Source organism: Ornithorhynchus anatinus, chromosome 1 (assembly GCF_004115215.2).
Source record: "Ornithorhynchus anatinus isolate Pmale09 chromosome 1, mOrnAna1.pri.v4, whole genome shotgun sequence".
NCBI lineage: Eukaryota > Metazoa > Chordata > Mammalia > Monotremata > Ornithorhynchidae > Ornithorhynchus > Ornithorhynchus anatinus.
This window is the reverse complement of record NC_041728.1, coordinates 7,015,851-7,028,354: the sequence shown is the minus strand read 5'-3', so window position 1 is coordinate 7,028,354 and position 12,504 is coordinate 7,015,851. Positions and strand designations below refer to the sequence as shown.

The 12,504-nt window shown below is 43.2% G+C and overlaps 1 protein-coding gene across 1 annotated transcript in view; it reads right to left on the bottom strand.

Moving 5' to 3' along the window:
• Positions 1-12,504, bottom strand: part of HCN1 (hyperpolarization activated cyclic nucleotide gated potassium channel 1) — a 380,055-nt gene that overhangs the window by 75,588 nt on the left and 291,963 nt on the right. The window contains exon 6 of the mRNA XM_029074348.2: positions 11,196-11,342. Within this exon, the coding sequence (XP_028930181.1) occupies positions 11,196-11,342 (147 nt within the window). The remainder of the gene's footprint in view (positions 1-11,195; positions 11,343-12,504) is intronic.

Genomic DNA, 12,504 nt, shown 5'->3' with positions numbered 1-12,504 from the left:
GAAGATCTTCTTGGCCCTTGCTTTCACTTCTGTCTCTGGTTCTTGCTCATGCCCTTCAATCAATCAATTAATCATATTTATTAAGTATCTACTGTGTGCAGAGCACTGTACTAAGCACTTGGGAGAGTATAGTATAACAATACAGCGGACATACTCCCTTCCCATAGTGTTTCAGCCTAGAGGCTGTGAGATGTAAGGTTGTAAGTCCTTGATAATGAATGATTAGTAATTATGGAATTTGTTAAACCGGGCACTACGGTAAGTGCAGGGTTAAATAGAGGATAATCAGATCAGACAGAGTCTTTCTACCATGTGGGGCTCACAGTTCAAGGGGGAGGAAGAAGAAATATTTAATCCTCATTTTTCAGTTGAGGAAACTGAGACACAGTGAAGTTCATTGATTTTCCCAGGGTCACAAGCAAGGCAAATGGCAGCGCTGGGATTAGAACTCAGGTCCTCTGACTTCCAGATCTGTGCTTTTTCCGGTAGCACACACAACTTCCCCTCCCCTGCTTGGAACTCTCTCTCCCCCTTCAAATCTACCAGATCCCAGCTCCCCCCAGCTTCAAAACCCTTTTAAAATCTAACCTCCTCCAAGAGACTTTCTATGATTAACTTTCTTCTCCCAGCTTCCTCCCTACTTCCCCCTCAGCATACATGTACTTCCAAGCCCCCTACATCCTTATTATAAAATGATAATAATTATGGTATTTCTTAAATGCTTACTAGGTTTCAGGCTCTGTATTAAAGACCGGGATGGATACAAGTAAATTGGGTTGGACACAGTTCCTTGTCCCATGTGGGGCTCACAATCTCAGTCTCCATTTTACAGATGAGGTAACTGAGACACAGAGAAGTTAAGTGACTAACCCAGGGTCACACATTTAAAATTGTGGTATTTGTTATGCGCTTACTATGTGCAAAGCACTGTTCTAAGCGCTGGGGGATACAAGGTGATGAGGTCGTCCCATGTGGGGCTCACAGGTTTTTTTTAATCCTCATTTGACAGACGAGGGAACTGAGGCACAGAGAAGTTAAGTGACTTGCCCAAGGTCAAACAGCTGTCCAGAGGCAGAGCGGGGATTAGAACCCGTGACCTCTGACTCCCAAGCCCGCGCTCTTTCCACTGAGCCACGCTGCTTCTCTATACCAAGTTACAGTCTCTTTGGTTTAAGCACTTATTTAGTCATAGTCTCAGCACTTATTTAGTCACATCAGCCTTTCCGTTCTTTTTTCCTTCTGTGATTTATTTTGTGTTGGAATGACACACTTTGAATCTTTGTTTCTCTAGGAGACAGACTTTGTTTTTGATCTCTACTGCACTCTCTAAAGCGTTAGTAGAAGGTTTTGCCCACAGTAGGTGCTCAGTAAAAGCCACTGATCTACTGACTCAAAAAGGATGGAACATTGAAATTTATAGGATAGTGCATTATGAAAGAAACCTAATAGCAGCATGGATTAGTAGAAGAGCAGGGGTCTGGCAGTTAGGGGACCTGGGTTCTAATCCCAGCTCTGCTCCGTGCCTGCCGTGTGACCTTGTACAAGTCACTGAATTTTTCTGGACCTCAGTTTCCTCATGTGCAAAAAGGGGATTCATTACCCACTCTCCTATTAGACTATTAGCCTCATATCAAACAGGGACTGTGTCTCACCTGATTATCTTGGATCTCTCCCAGGTATCATCGCACTTCACAAATCAGTGAGATTTCATCACAGACAAAAGAGAGAACGGCATTGAGTTTTTAGCTTTAGTGGATTTTGTTCAATGGGGACAGGGAGAAGGGAGAGGTAGAAGAGAAGGAAAACCAGCCTCCTTAATCTTATTTGCTATCCTTTCATATTTGGTTTATAGTTCTAACAGGAAACCCCATAGGGAAGATGGAGTAGATTTAAAGGCAATTCACAAAATCAATAGTGATTTCTGCATGGGGAGAAAATGGTTCAGGACCTCTGCTCTGTTAACATCTAGGTTAACAGCCCCTTCTTATTTTAGGTTGAAAATCCAATTGGTTTAAAGTCTTTCGATATAAAAGTGACATACAATGATTAAGAGGCTTAAATGAAATCTAACTTATTGCACTGGGTAGATCTCTGCTCCACCAAGCTTTGAAACTTTCACAGTCAAATTATGTTCGGAGTTTTCGTAGTTGCGTTCTGTTTTGCATCAGTCAAACAGTGAATACAAACGAAGTTGGGGATTAATTTAGTCTTAACCTAGTTTCCGTGCTTTGCTCTTCTTGTGTTTAGGAAAATCCAATCTTGTTCCATCAGACAAGACTCCGCAAAAGCAAGGAGGGCAGTGACAATCCAGACACTAATTAAGGAAACAACTTGGGTAGAGACACAAAGGACAAAGAGAGGTGGTTATCCTGCATTTGAGAATTTTTATCTTATGCTCCAACCTACTCCAACCAGAGCTGGTTTCACCTAGATAAGGCACGCTCGATAATCAAGCACCTGTAATAATGATAATACTAATGGTAATAATGAAAATAATAAGGTGACTCACAGTCTAAGTAGGAGGGAGAATAGGTATTAAATCTCCATTTAGCAGATAAGAGCACTGAGGGACAGAGGAAATTAAGTGACTTGTCCAGGGTCACACAGCTGGCAAGTGTCAGGTTCTCTAACACCCAGGCTTATGCCTCTTTCCACTAGGCCATATGTTTCCCAAAGAATAAATTTCTTTTACTCCTCTTTCACCTTAGATTAAAGTCTGGGACACCAAGAGAATAGAATAGCAATATAGGATGAGGGTGAGTTTTGCCAGCAAACTGGCCAGATTTTAAAAGTAGAAGCAAAGATTTATTAAATCAATTTAATTATAAAATAACCCAGGGATTGTAATCTCGTTGGAAGCAGGGATCATGCCTACCAACTTCACTGTACTGCACTCTCCCTTGCTTTATACACAGTTAGTGCTCAATAAACACCATTTGTTGATTTGCACTGAGGTAGCAATGTAAATTTTCATAACATTGGCTAGGTGATTAACTATTGTTTGGGCAGATAGACAAATAATAATGATACTAATAATAATAATGGTATTTAAGGGCTTATTAAACAACAGCCCTTAATAAATAATAAATAAAATTAAAATAAATAAAATTAAAATAAATAATTTATTTAATAAGATTAGCCTTTAATGAATAAAAAATAGCCTTAATAAATAATAGCCAGGCACTGTACTAAGTGCTGGGGTGGATACAAGCAAATCAGGTTGGACACCCTCCCTGTCCCACGTGGAGCTCACTGCCTCAATCCCTTTTTTACAGATGAGGAAACTGTGGCACAGAGAAGTAAAGTGATTTGCCCAAGGTCACGCAGCACACAAGTGGCACTACGCCATGATGCTTCTAGCACAGGAAGTAGTACAGGAAGTGAATGGGGAAGTTCTATGGATCCCAGATAAAGATTTCCACTCCACTGGAGAGTTCCTTTAAGGCATCCTCAGGAGGAAGGGGAAAGATGTTTCCCCTGAAGAACCAGACATCTCCCAAGATTACTGGGCATCCCTGCCAGTCTCCAAAGTCATAGCGATTCTGAGGATCCTCATAAGAAAAGATTAATAATCACAATATTATTTTTAGTAGTAATAATTGAGAAGATGCATGGCCTGGCCTAGTGGATAGAGCATAGGCCTGGAAGTCAGAAGGACCTGGGTTTTAATCCCAGATCCACCACTTGCCCGCTGTGTGGTCTTGTTAAAATCACTTAAATTCTTTGTGTCTCAGTTACCTCATCTGTAAAATGGGGATTAAGAGTGTGAGCCCTCTGTGGGACATACTAATAATAATATAATAACAATAATAATTACATTTATTAACAGCTTGCTATGTGGCAGGCACTGTACTAAGTACTGGGGTGGATATAAGCAAATTGAGTTAAAATTATATTGTAATAATGATGGCATTTGTTAAGCACTTACTATTTACCAAGCACTGTTCTAAGCACTGGGGTAGGTGCACAGTCGTCAGGTTGTCCCACAGGGGACTCACAGTCTTAATCCCCATTTTACAGATGAGGTAACTGAGGCACTGAGAACTGAGATGACTTGCCCAAGGTCACACAGCAGACTAGTGGCAGAGCCAGGACAAGAACCCACGTCCTCTGACTCCCAAGCCCGGGCTCTTTCCGTTAAGTCATGCTTCTTCTCAGTCCCTGACCTATGTGGGACCCACAGCCTCAAACCCCATTTTACAGCTGAGGTAACTGAGGCCCAGAGATGTGAAGGGCCTTGCCCAAGGTCACAAAGCGGACAAGTGGTGGAGTCAGGACTAGAACCCATGTCCTTCTGACCCCCCAGGCCTGTGCTCTATTCACTATGCTAGGCTGCTTCTCACAAATGGGGGTGGCTTTTCTTGAGCCAAGTTTTGGTGAGCCCAGTGAAAGAGCCAGAATTGAAATAGCATAACATAGTGTCACAGCATGGACAGGGAAGAAGAGTACTTATCACACAGAAGCAACATGGTGTAGTAGGTAGAGCACAGACAGGCCTGGAAATCAGAAGGTCACGGGTTCTATTCCTGGCTCCACCACTTGTCTTCTGTGTGACCTTGGGCAAGTCACTTCACTCCTCTTTATGAGAAGCAGCGTGGCTCCGTGGAAAGAGCACGGGCTTTGGAGTCAGAGGTCATGAGTTCGAATCCCAGCTCTGCCACTTGTCAGCTGTGTGACCGTGGGCAAGTCACTTCACTTCTCTGGGCCTCAGTTCCCTCATCTGTAAAATGGGGATTAAGACTGTGAGCCCCACGTGGGACAACCTGATTCCCCCGTGTCTACCCCGGCGCTTAGAACGGTGCTCGGCACATAGTAAGCGCTTAACAAATACCAACATTATCATCTATACAATGGGGATTGAGACTGCAAGCCCCACATGGGACAGGGACTATGTTCAACTCGATTTGCTTGTATCCTCTCCAGCACCTTAGTACAGTTCCTGACACAGTAAGCACTTAACAAAAAATATTATTACTATTATTATTATTAGCTAAACCCACAAACATATTCAATGCTTGCTATCAGTGGGGTCACCTGGAGGCATAAAAACTCTTTCAAGTTCCATAAGTTACCCTTTGTCGAACTATTGGCAATTACTTTCCCTGACAGTTTTGATGTTCTGTTCGCCTTTTAAACACTCCTCCTTTTGATTATTGCAATAACAATACCAACTATGCATTTGGGATCCCTAGTCATTAGCAAACTGACCATTTACATTCAGGTCATTCTGTTCAATCTTTAGTAACTTTCAAGGTTGGCTGTCCATTTGAGAAGCTGAGGAACAGAATTCTCATCCGAATGAGCTCTAGTAGTTTTCCTTAAAATGACCCAGAGTCATAGTACTATATTCTGAGGAGTTAAACACAAGTTCTCTGAATGTATCTTGGATAGGTATAAGAAGAGAGGAATGGAGGTTCTGCTCCAAATCTGACCTATGTTCAGTGGAAAATAAAATGTCCTGATGTTCTATATTTGTCAGGGACACATGATCTGTACCTATTTTCAATCTCCAGCTCTTCACACTGAGTAGGATAAAAATAGATCAGCTCTGAACTTTACAGACTGGCTCAGAATTTGCTATTTTGTGATTCAGCATTCCCATGCCAGTTATTCCATCAATCATTCAAATGATGGCATTCACTGAACATTTACTATGTGCACAGCTATGTACTAAGGGCTTGGGAGAGTGCTGTAACAGAGTTGGTAGACATGTTCCCTGCCCACAATGAGTTTACAGTCTAGAGGAAGAGAAAGACATTAATATAAATACATGAATTATGGCTACGTACATAAGTGCTGTGGGACTGATGGAGGGGCGACTAAAGGGACCAAATCCCAGTGCAAGGGTGACACAGAAGGGAGTGGGAGAAGATGAAAGGCTTAGTCAAGGAAAGTCTCTTGGAGGAGTTGGGAAAACGGAAGACCTTCCCTAGAGGCACTTGATCAGGCTTCTGGTCTGACAGAGGATCGAGGTGCCAGCTTTTCTTGAATTTTAAACCCTCTAATCAAATTTCTCAGAGGCAAATTTGGTGTTGTACCATAGTATGTACACATCATCCACTGTTCCGGGGGGAACTAGTTGTTCTGAAAAGTGGTTTTCTTTGTTACGATTCCAAACTTTCTTCCCATTTTTGGGGTTGACCTTGGATCTTCTAAATGTAGTCTTTTTAGCTGTGGTTCTCATTCTGGAAAGTACACGCAGGTGCTGGAGTCCCGTGCTTCATTTGGAACGAGGGGTGGCCATGTGGTGGGGTTTTGAGGTGGGCAGGCTGCCATGGTGGTTTCCATGGGCAAAAGCTTCCCCCCACACTCCAGACAGTGTGCTAAAGACCCCCAGCTGGCCTTGGAGTCTGGCCAGATGGGAGAAGAGAAAAGTTCCCAGCTGATCCTCGGGCCCAGTAGATTTGCAAAAATACCCTTTTGGAGCTGAGCATAAGCCCCGCTACCCTCCTACTACAACCCTGCCCACAAACATTGCTCCTCTAATGCTAACCTTCTCAGTGTGCTTCAGTTCCACCTCTCTCACCGCCGACTCCTTGCCCACCTCCTACCTCTGGCCTGGAACGCCCTCCCTCCTCAAATCTGACAGAAAATTACTCTCCCCTCCTTCAAAGACATATTGAAGGCACATCTCCTCCAAGAGGCCTTCCCTGACTAAGCCCTCCTTTCCTCTTCTCCCACTCCCTTCTGCTTCACCCTGACTTGCTCCCTTTATTCATCACCCCCTCCCAGCCCCACAGCACTTATGTCCATATCTATAATTTATTTAATACCTGTCTCGCCCTCTAGACTGTAAATTCATGGTGGGCAGGGAATATGTCTGCTTACTGTTGTATTGTAGTCTCCCATGTAATTAGTATAGTGCTCCGCACACAGTAAGTGCTCAATAAATATGATTGAAAGAGTAAATATGATTGAAAGAATACGACTGAATGATTGGAGATGTCTCTTCTACCCAGATGCCTCTTGTACCCAGGTCACTGCTGACCTCCATCTCTAAATGGTTTCCAAAAAATTGTAATCGGTAAGTTCGACTGATGCAAAGCAGGATTTCTCCTTTGGGAGAGAAGAAGATCCAGACAGGCTCTAAGACCCAGAAACCTGGTCTATTGGGTAACCTAAAAAGTAATAATAAGTGTGGTATGAAGCACGGAATACGTGCTGGAGTAGACAGAAGACAGTCAGGTGGTACATAATCTCTATTCTGCATGGTACGGACAGCCTAAGGGAGGAGGAAAGTGGGTATTTAATTTCCATTTTACAGATGATTCTAGCCTGGAATGACCTCCCCCATCACATCTGGTAGACCACTGCTCTCCCCATTTTCAAAGCCCTACTAAAATTGTTTTCAAAGCCCTAGTAAAATTAAGTTGGTATCGTAGCGGACAGGGAGTGTCGGTTCACTGTTATATTGTACTCTCTCAACCACTCAGCATAGTGCTCCGCACACAGTACAGCAGAGTTGGTAGACACGTTCCCTGCCTGAAAGGAGTCTGCAGGAAAGAGGAGCAGAAAGATCATAAATTAAGATACCTACACGAGTGCTGTGGGGTTGAGGGTGCGGCCGATAGCAAGGGATTCCAGGTTACAGATCCATCCAAGTTCACAAGTGACACAGAAGGGTGAGGGAGTAGGGGAAATGAGGGCTGGTTGGGGAAGCCCTCTGGAAGGAGCTGTGATTTTAATAAGGCTATGAAGGTGGAGAGAACGATGATCTGGCATAGATGGATGGGGAGGGAGTTCCAGGTCAGAAGGAGAATGTGGACAAGGGATTAGTGGTGAGATAGATGAGATCGAAGTACAGGGAGGTTGGTTGGCATTAGAGGAACCAAGTGAGCGTGCTGGGTTGTAGGAGAAAATCAGCGAGGTAAGGTAGCCGAGGGGAACGTGACGGTATGACGTTCCTTTTCTATTCAGGGGAGGATGAGCAACCATTGGATGTTCTTGAGGAATGGGGAGATGTGAATTGATGTTTTTCTAAGAAAAATCAACTCAGCAGTAGTGGAAAGAGCCCGGGCTTGGGAGTCAGAGGTCATAGGTTCAAATCCCGGCTCTGCCACTTGCCAGTTGTGTGACTGTGGGCAAGTCACTTCACTTCTCTGGGCCTCAGTTACCTCATCTGTAAAATGGGGATTAAAACTGTGAGCCCCACGTGGGACAACCTGATCACCCTGTATCTCCCCCAGCGCTTAGAACAGTGCTCTGCACATAATAAGCGCTTAACAAATACCAACATTAAGTAAGGATTGGGTAGGGAGGCAGGAGGCAGCTAGGAGGCAGATGCAGTAGTCAAGGTCGGATAATATTAATAATATTGATAATAATAGTGGTATTTGTTAAGCATTCACTATGTGCCAGGCACTGTACTAAGCACTGGGGTAGATAGAAGCGATTCGGGTGAGACACACACCCTGCCCCACATGGGGCTCACGGCCTTAATCCCCATTTTACAGATGAGGTAACGGAGGCCCAGAGAAGTGAAGTGACTTGCCCAAGGTCACACAGCAGACATGTGCCAGAGCCAGGATTAAAACCCAGGCGCATACTCTATCCACTAGGCCACACTGCTTCTCCTTGGCCGAGCACAGTAGCAGTCAGGACGGAGAGGAAAGGGCAGATTTTAGTGATGTTGTGAAGGTTGAAATGACAGGATTTGGTGACGGATTGAATATGTGGTTTGAAAGAGAGAGATGAGTCAAGGATAATGCCAAGGTTATGGACTTGAGACACAAGGACGGTAGTGGTATTGTCTTCGCTGAATGCTACTGACTGATTGATTTGATTGATTTTGGCATTCTATTTTCTATAAGACCTCAATTGTTTACACCCTCAGGTGTAAACAGGAAGGTGCAGTCATTTTCCACATCACTAGAGCATCTTTTAATGTGTCAGTTTGTAATCTGGACCTGATCAACTTAGTGACTGCTTTGGACAGATGAAGAATGGAGAATTTTGGTCTATTGAAATTTATATTTGCTATACTAAAGAACTACTGGAATTGTTGTAGGTGTCTGGTTTCAGACTGACCCATTTAGGCATTTATATGTCTGAATGTAGCCTCAATGGGAAGTGAGCAAATCCATCTTCAGAAAAGCTGCTGTCTCAACTGCAAGTGATAGCTTTGTTTTCAAAGAAACTCCATTTCCAGACTCAAATTCCCTGACCATGCATCCCTAACTAGATGGGGAAGAAGCACCACAGAAGCAGCATTTGGCCTAGTGGAAAGAGCATGGGCTTGGGAGTCAGAGGATCTGGGTTCTAATCCCCGCTCTGCCACTCGTCTGCTGTGTGACCTTGGGCAAGTCACTGAACTTCTCTGTGCCTCAGTTACCTCATTTGTAAAATGGGGATTAAGACCGTGAGCCCCATGTGGGACAGGGACTGGGACCAGTCTCATTTATTTGCATCCTCTCCTGAGTTTAGTACAGTGCCTGGAACATAGTAAGCACTTAAATACCACAATTATTATTATTATTATATAAGGCTGATGGAAAGTTAGCCTCTCCCACCCTCCCTACTTCTAGGGCTCTATCTGGTTAGGGGTCAGTTGCTTCACCCTTTCTTGGTGATGTGGCTGCTCGAATCAGTCTATCAGTGGCATTTATGGAGTGCTTACTTGTGTGCAGAACACTGTACCACATGCTTGAAGCATAAAAAAAGATGCTTTGTCTAGGCCACAAATATTCCTCTTTCCAAAGAAGCCCCTGAATGCAATGAATAGAAGGTGGGGATTGGCTTTCATTGAGTAACCAGGGGTCAGTCACTCAATCATATTTATTGAGCACTCACTGCGTGCAAAGCACTTTCTTGCTCAACCATGCCCTATCCAACCCTCTTGGGACTGTGCATGTTGGATGATCACATTTTGTCATTCTGAATGAGGAGAAGGAGAAGGAAGACAAGACTGCCCACAAAGGGAACTTCTTCCCTGCTAGGGGAGGCAGCATTCAGTTCCCTAGTAGGCAAATAATCCCTTGTTCCTGAGCAACAAACAAGTTCATAATGTGGGATGAATATAGTTCAACCACAACAATAATAATCATAACAAAAAAGCACTTCCTATATGCCATGTACAATACTAAGTAAGCACTGGGGCAGACACGAGATAAACAGGTCAGAGTCTATGTCCCCCACAGGGCTCACAATCTAAATAGAAAAGAGGACAGACATTTAATTCCCATTTTACAGATGTGGAAACTGAGGCCCAAAGAAGGTAAGTGATTTTGCCCAAGGTCACACAGCAGGGAGGTGGCTGAGCTGGGATTAGAACCCAGGTCCTCTGACTCCCAGGCCTGTGCTCTTTCTAAGAGGGCAAGTTGCTTCTCCTATCTACCATCTGCAGCTACCTTTCATGGGATTTAATTTGTCTAGGTTTTAAGGCGAACCACTTGGACTTAACCTTCAAAACCTTACAAAGACCGCTTAGAGTTCTTATTACTTTTATTTATGCAGCAAGACAATAATGCCCTTTCATGTCTTTGTGATTTTTCAGAGAAGTAGGGCTTAGTCAGAAACTATAGGGAGAAAAAAAGACCGAGGGGTAAAATAAAAGAAATCAAAGTGTGGGCTGATTGCCTTAGGGGCCCAGAACAATCACCCATCCATCTCATAAACTTGTCAGCCCCTTCAGACTGCTTTTTAGCTATGGCACTTAGTGGGATTTTTTTCATGCACTGAATGTTCAGCCGGTTCTCTTAGATGGACCTTCTTACTCAGGAAGGCAGTAGCTACCACCATAAATTTAAAGTATTTTCTGTTTCCAGTACTAGTTCTATTGCAAAATTAGGCCACAACAATCTCCATAAAGAAAGACGCTCTCAGAGCAGTTTGAATTTGTAAGTTCTGGTTTCACCTGATAGTCAATTGTAATTGATTTATGCAATTTGAATGCTTTCAGGTTCAAAAATTAAGGCGACAGAGAAATTAAAATCTATAAGGTGCATTTCAAAGTACACATTTTATATTTTAGCTTCCATAAAATCACCTCATGAATGTTCTTTCCTTAATCCTTTCACCCTCTCTCAGATTTGCTCAAAATAACTCCATCGCATCAACTATTTGAGGATGTTGGTAGGGTGGTTTGCGAATGAAAGTTGTCTTCACCCCAGCTGATTTTTCCAGGTTGAGATTTCAATTCAAATCAAATGCATTCCCTGAAATCTGCGTATAATAAAGAACGACAAATATTCTCTTACCTCCCTCAGTGGATCATTGAGTTCATTGAGGATGTTGTCTTCATCAAAGATTTTCCCCTGGTATCTGTGTTCATAGTAGTCATGTATCTTCTGACGCATGTCAGCAGGTAACTTGTGGAATGACATGTATTGCTCCACTTGCTTATACTATAAGAAAAAGAAATTTATTTTTTTTTTTTTACAAATAAGCACAGTGTATATAAACATGGGACTTCAAAGCTTTAATGTCGGTACAGTACAAATACTTGGATTTGTCTAAAAAAAAGAAACAGTTGAAAGAGTCTAATATTCAAGTGGTAAATCCTTGAAAATTCTCTCAGATATTCCAATTGGTTCTCTTCCACATGCTTACCCATTTTCCTCTCCCACTACCTCTCACTAGCTCAGATTCTTCGCTCCTCTAAAGCTAGCCGGCCTTATTCTTGTCTTTCCCACCTCTGGCTTATTTACTTATACCTCATTTTCAACAGCTTTCTGTCAGTCAGTCAATTGTATTAAGTGTTTACTGTGTACAGAGTACTGTACTATGCACTTGGGCAAGTACAATATAAAAATAAACCAACACATTCCCTGCCCACCACGAGCTTACAATCTATCTCCTCCAAGGGGCCTTCCCTAAATCATTTCTTTATCTCCCTCCGTTATAGTCCCCGAACTGTTAATTTCAGCCCTTTCTTACCACCTGACACACTTACCTATTCATTAACCTCTGAAGCACTCATGAACATATCTTACTATTCCATCACCTCCTCCCATCTTCCATTCATTTTAATATCTACCTCCCCTGGTAGTTTGCAAGGTCCTAGATAGCAGTATCACGTCTACTAACTGTCCCATACTCCCTCCAGAGTACAGTGCTCTACTCATAAGAGGAGCTCAATAATTACTATTGCTTGATTGATGTTACGTATAAATCAGAGAAGCAGCACGGCCTAGTGGAAAGAACACAGGCCTGGGCGTCAGAGGATCTGGTTTCTAATTCTGGCTCTGTCGACTGTCTGCTGTGTGACCTTGGGCAAATTACTTCTCTTTGCCTCAGTTTCCTCATTTGTAAAATGGGGATGAAACAGCTGTTCTCCCTCCTGCTTAGACCCAAAGTCCCCTGTCAAACAGGGACTGTGTCAGATCTAATTACGCTGAATTTACCCCTTGACTTGGTATTTAGGAAGTGCTTAACTAATGTCTGTCTCTCCCCCTAGACTGTAAGCTTGTTGTAAGCAGGGAATGTGTCACTGACTCTGTGGTATCGTACTCTCCCAAGCACTTAGTGCAGTCCATATAGAGAGCACTCGAATACCAATGATTGATT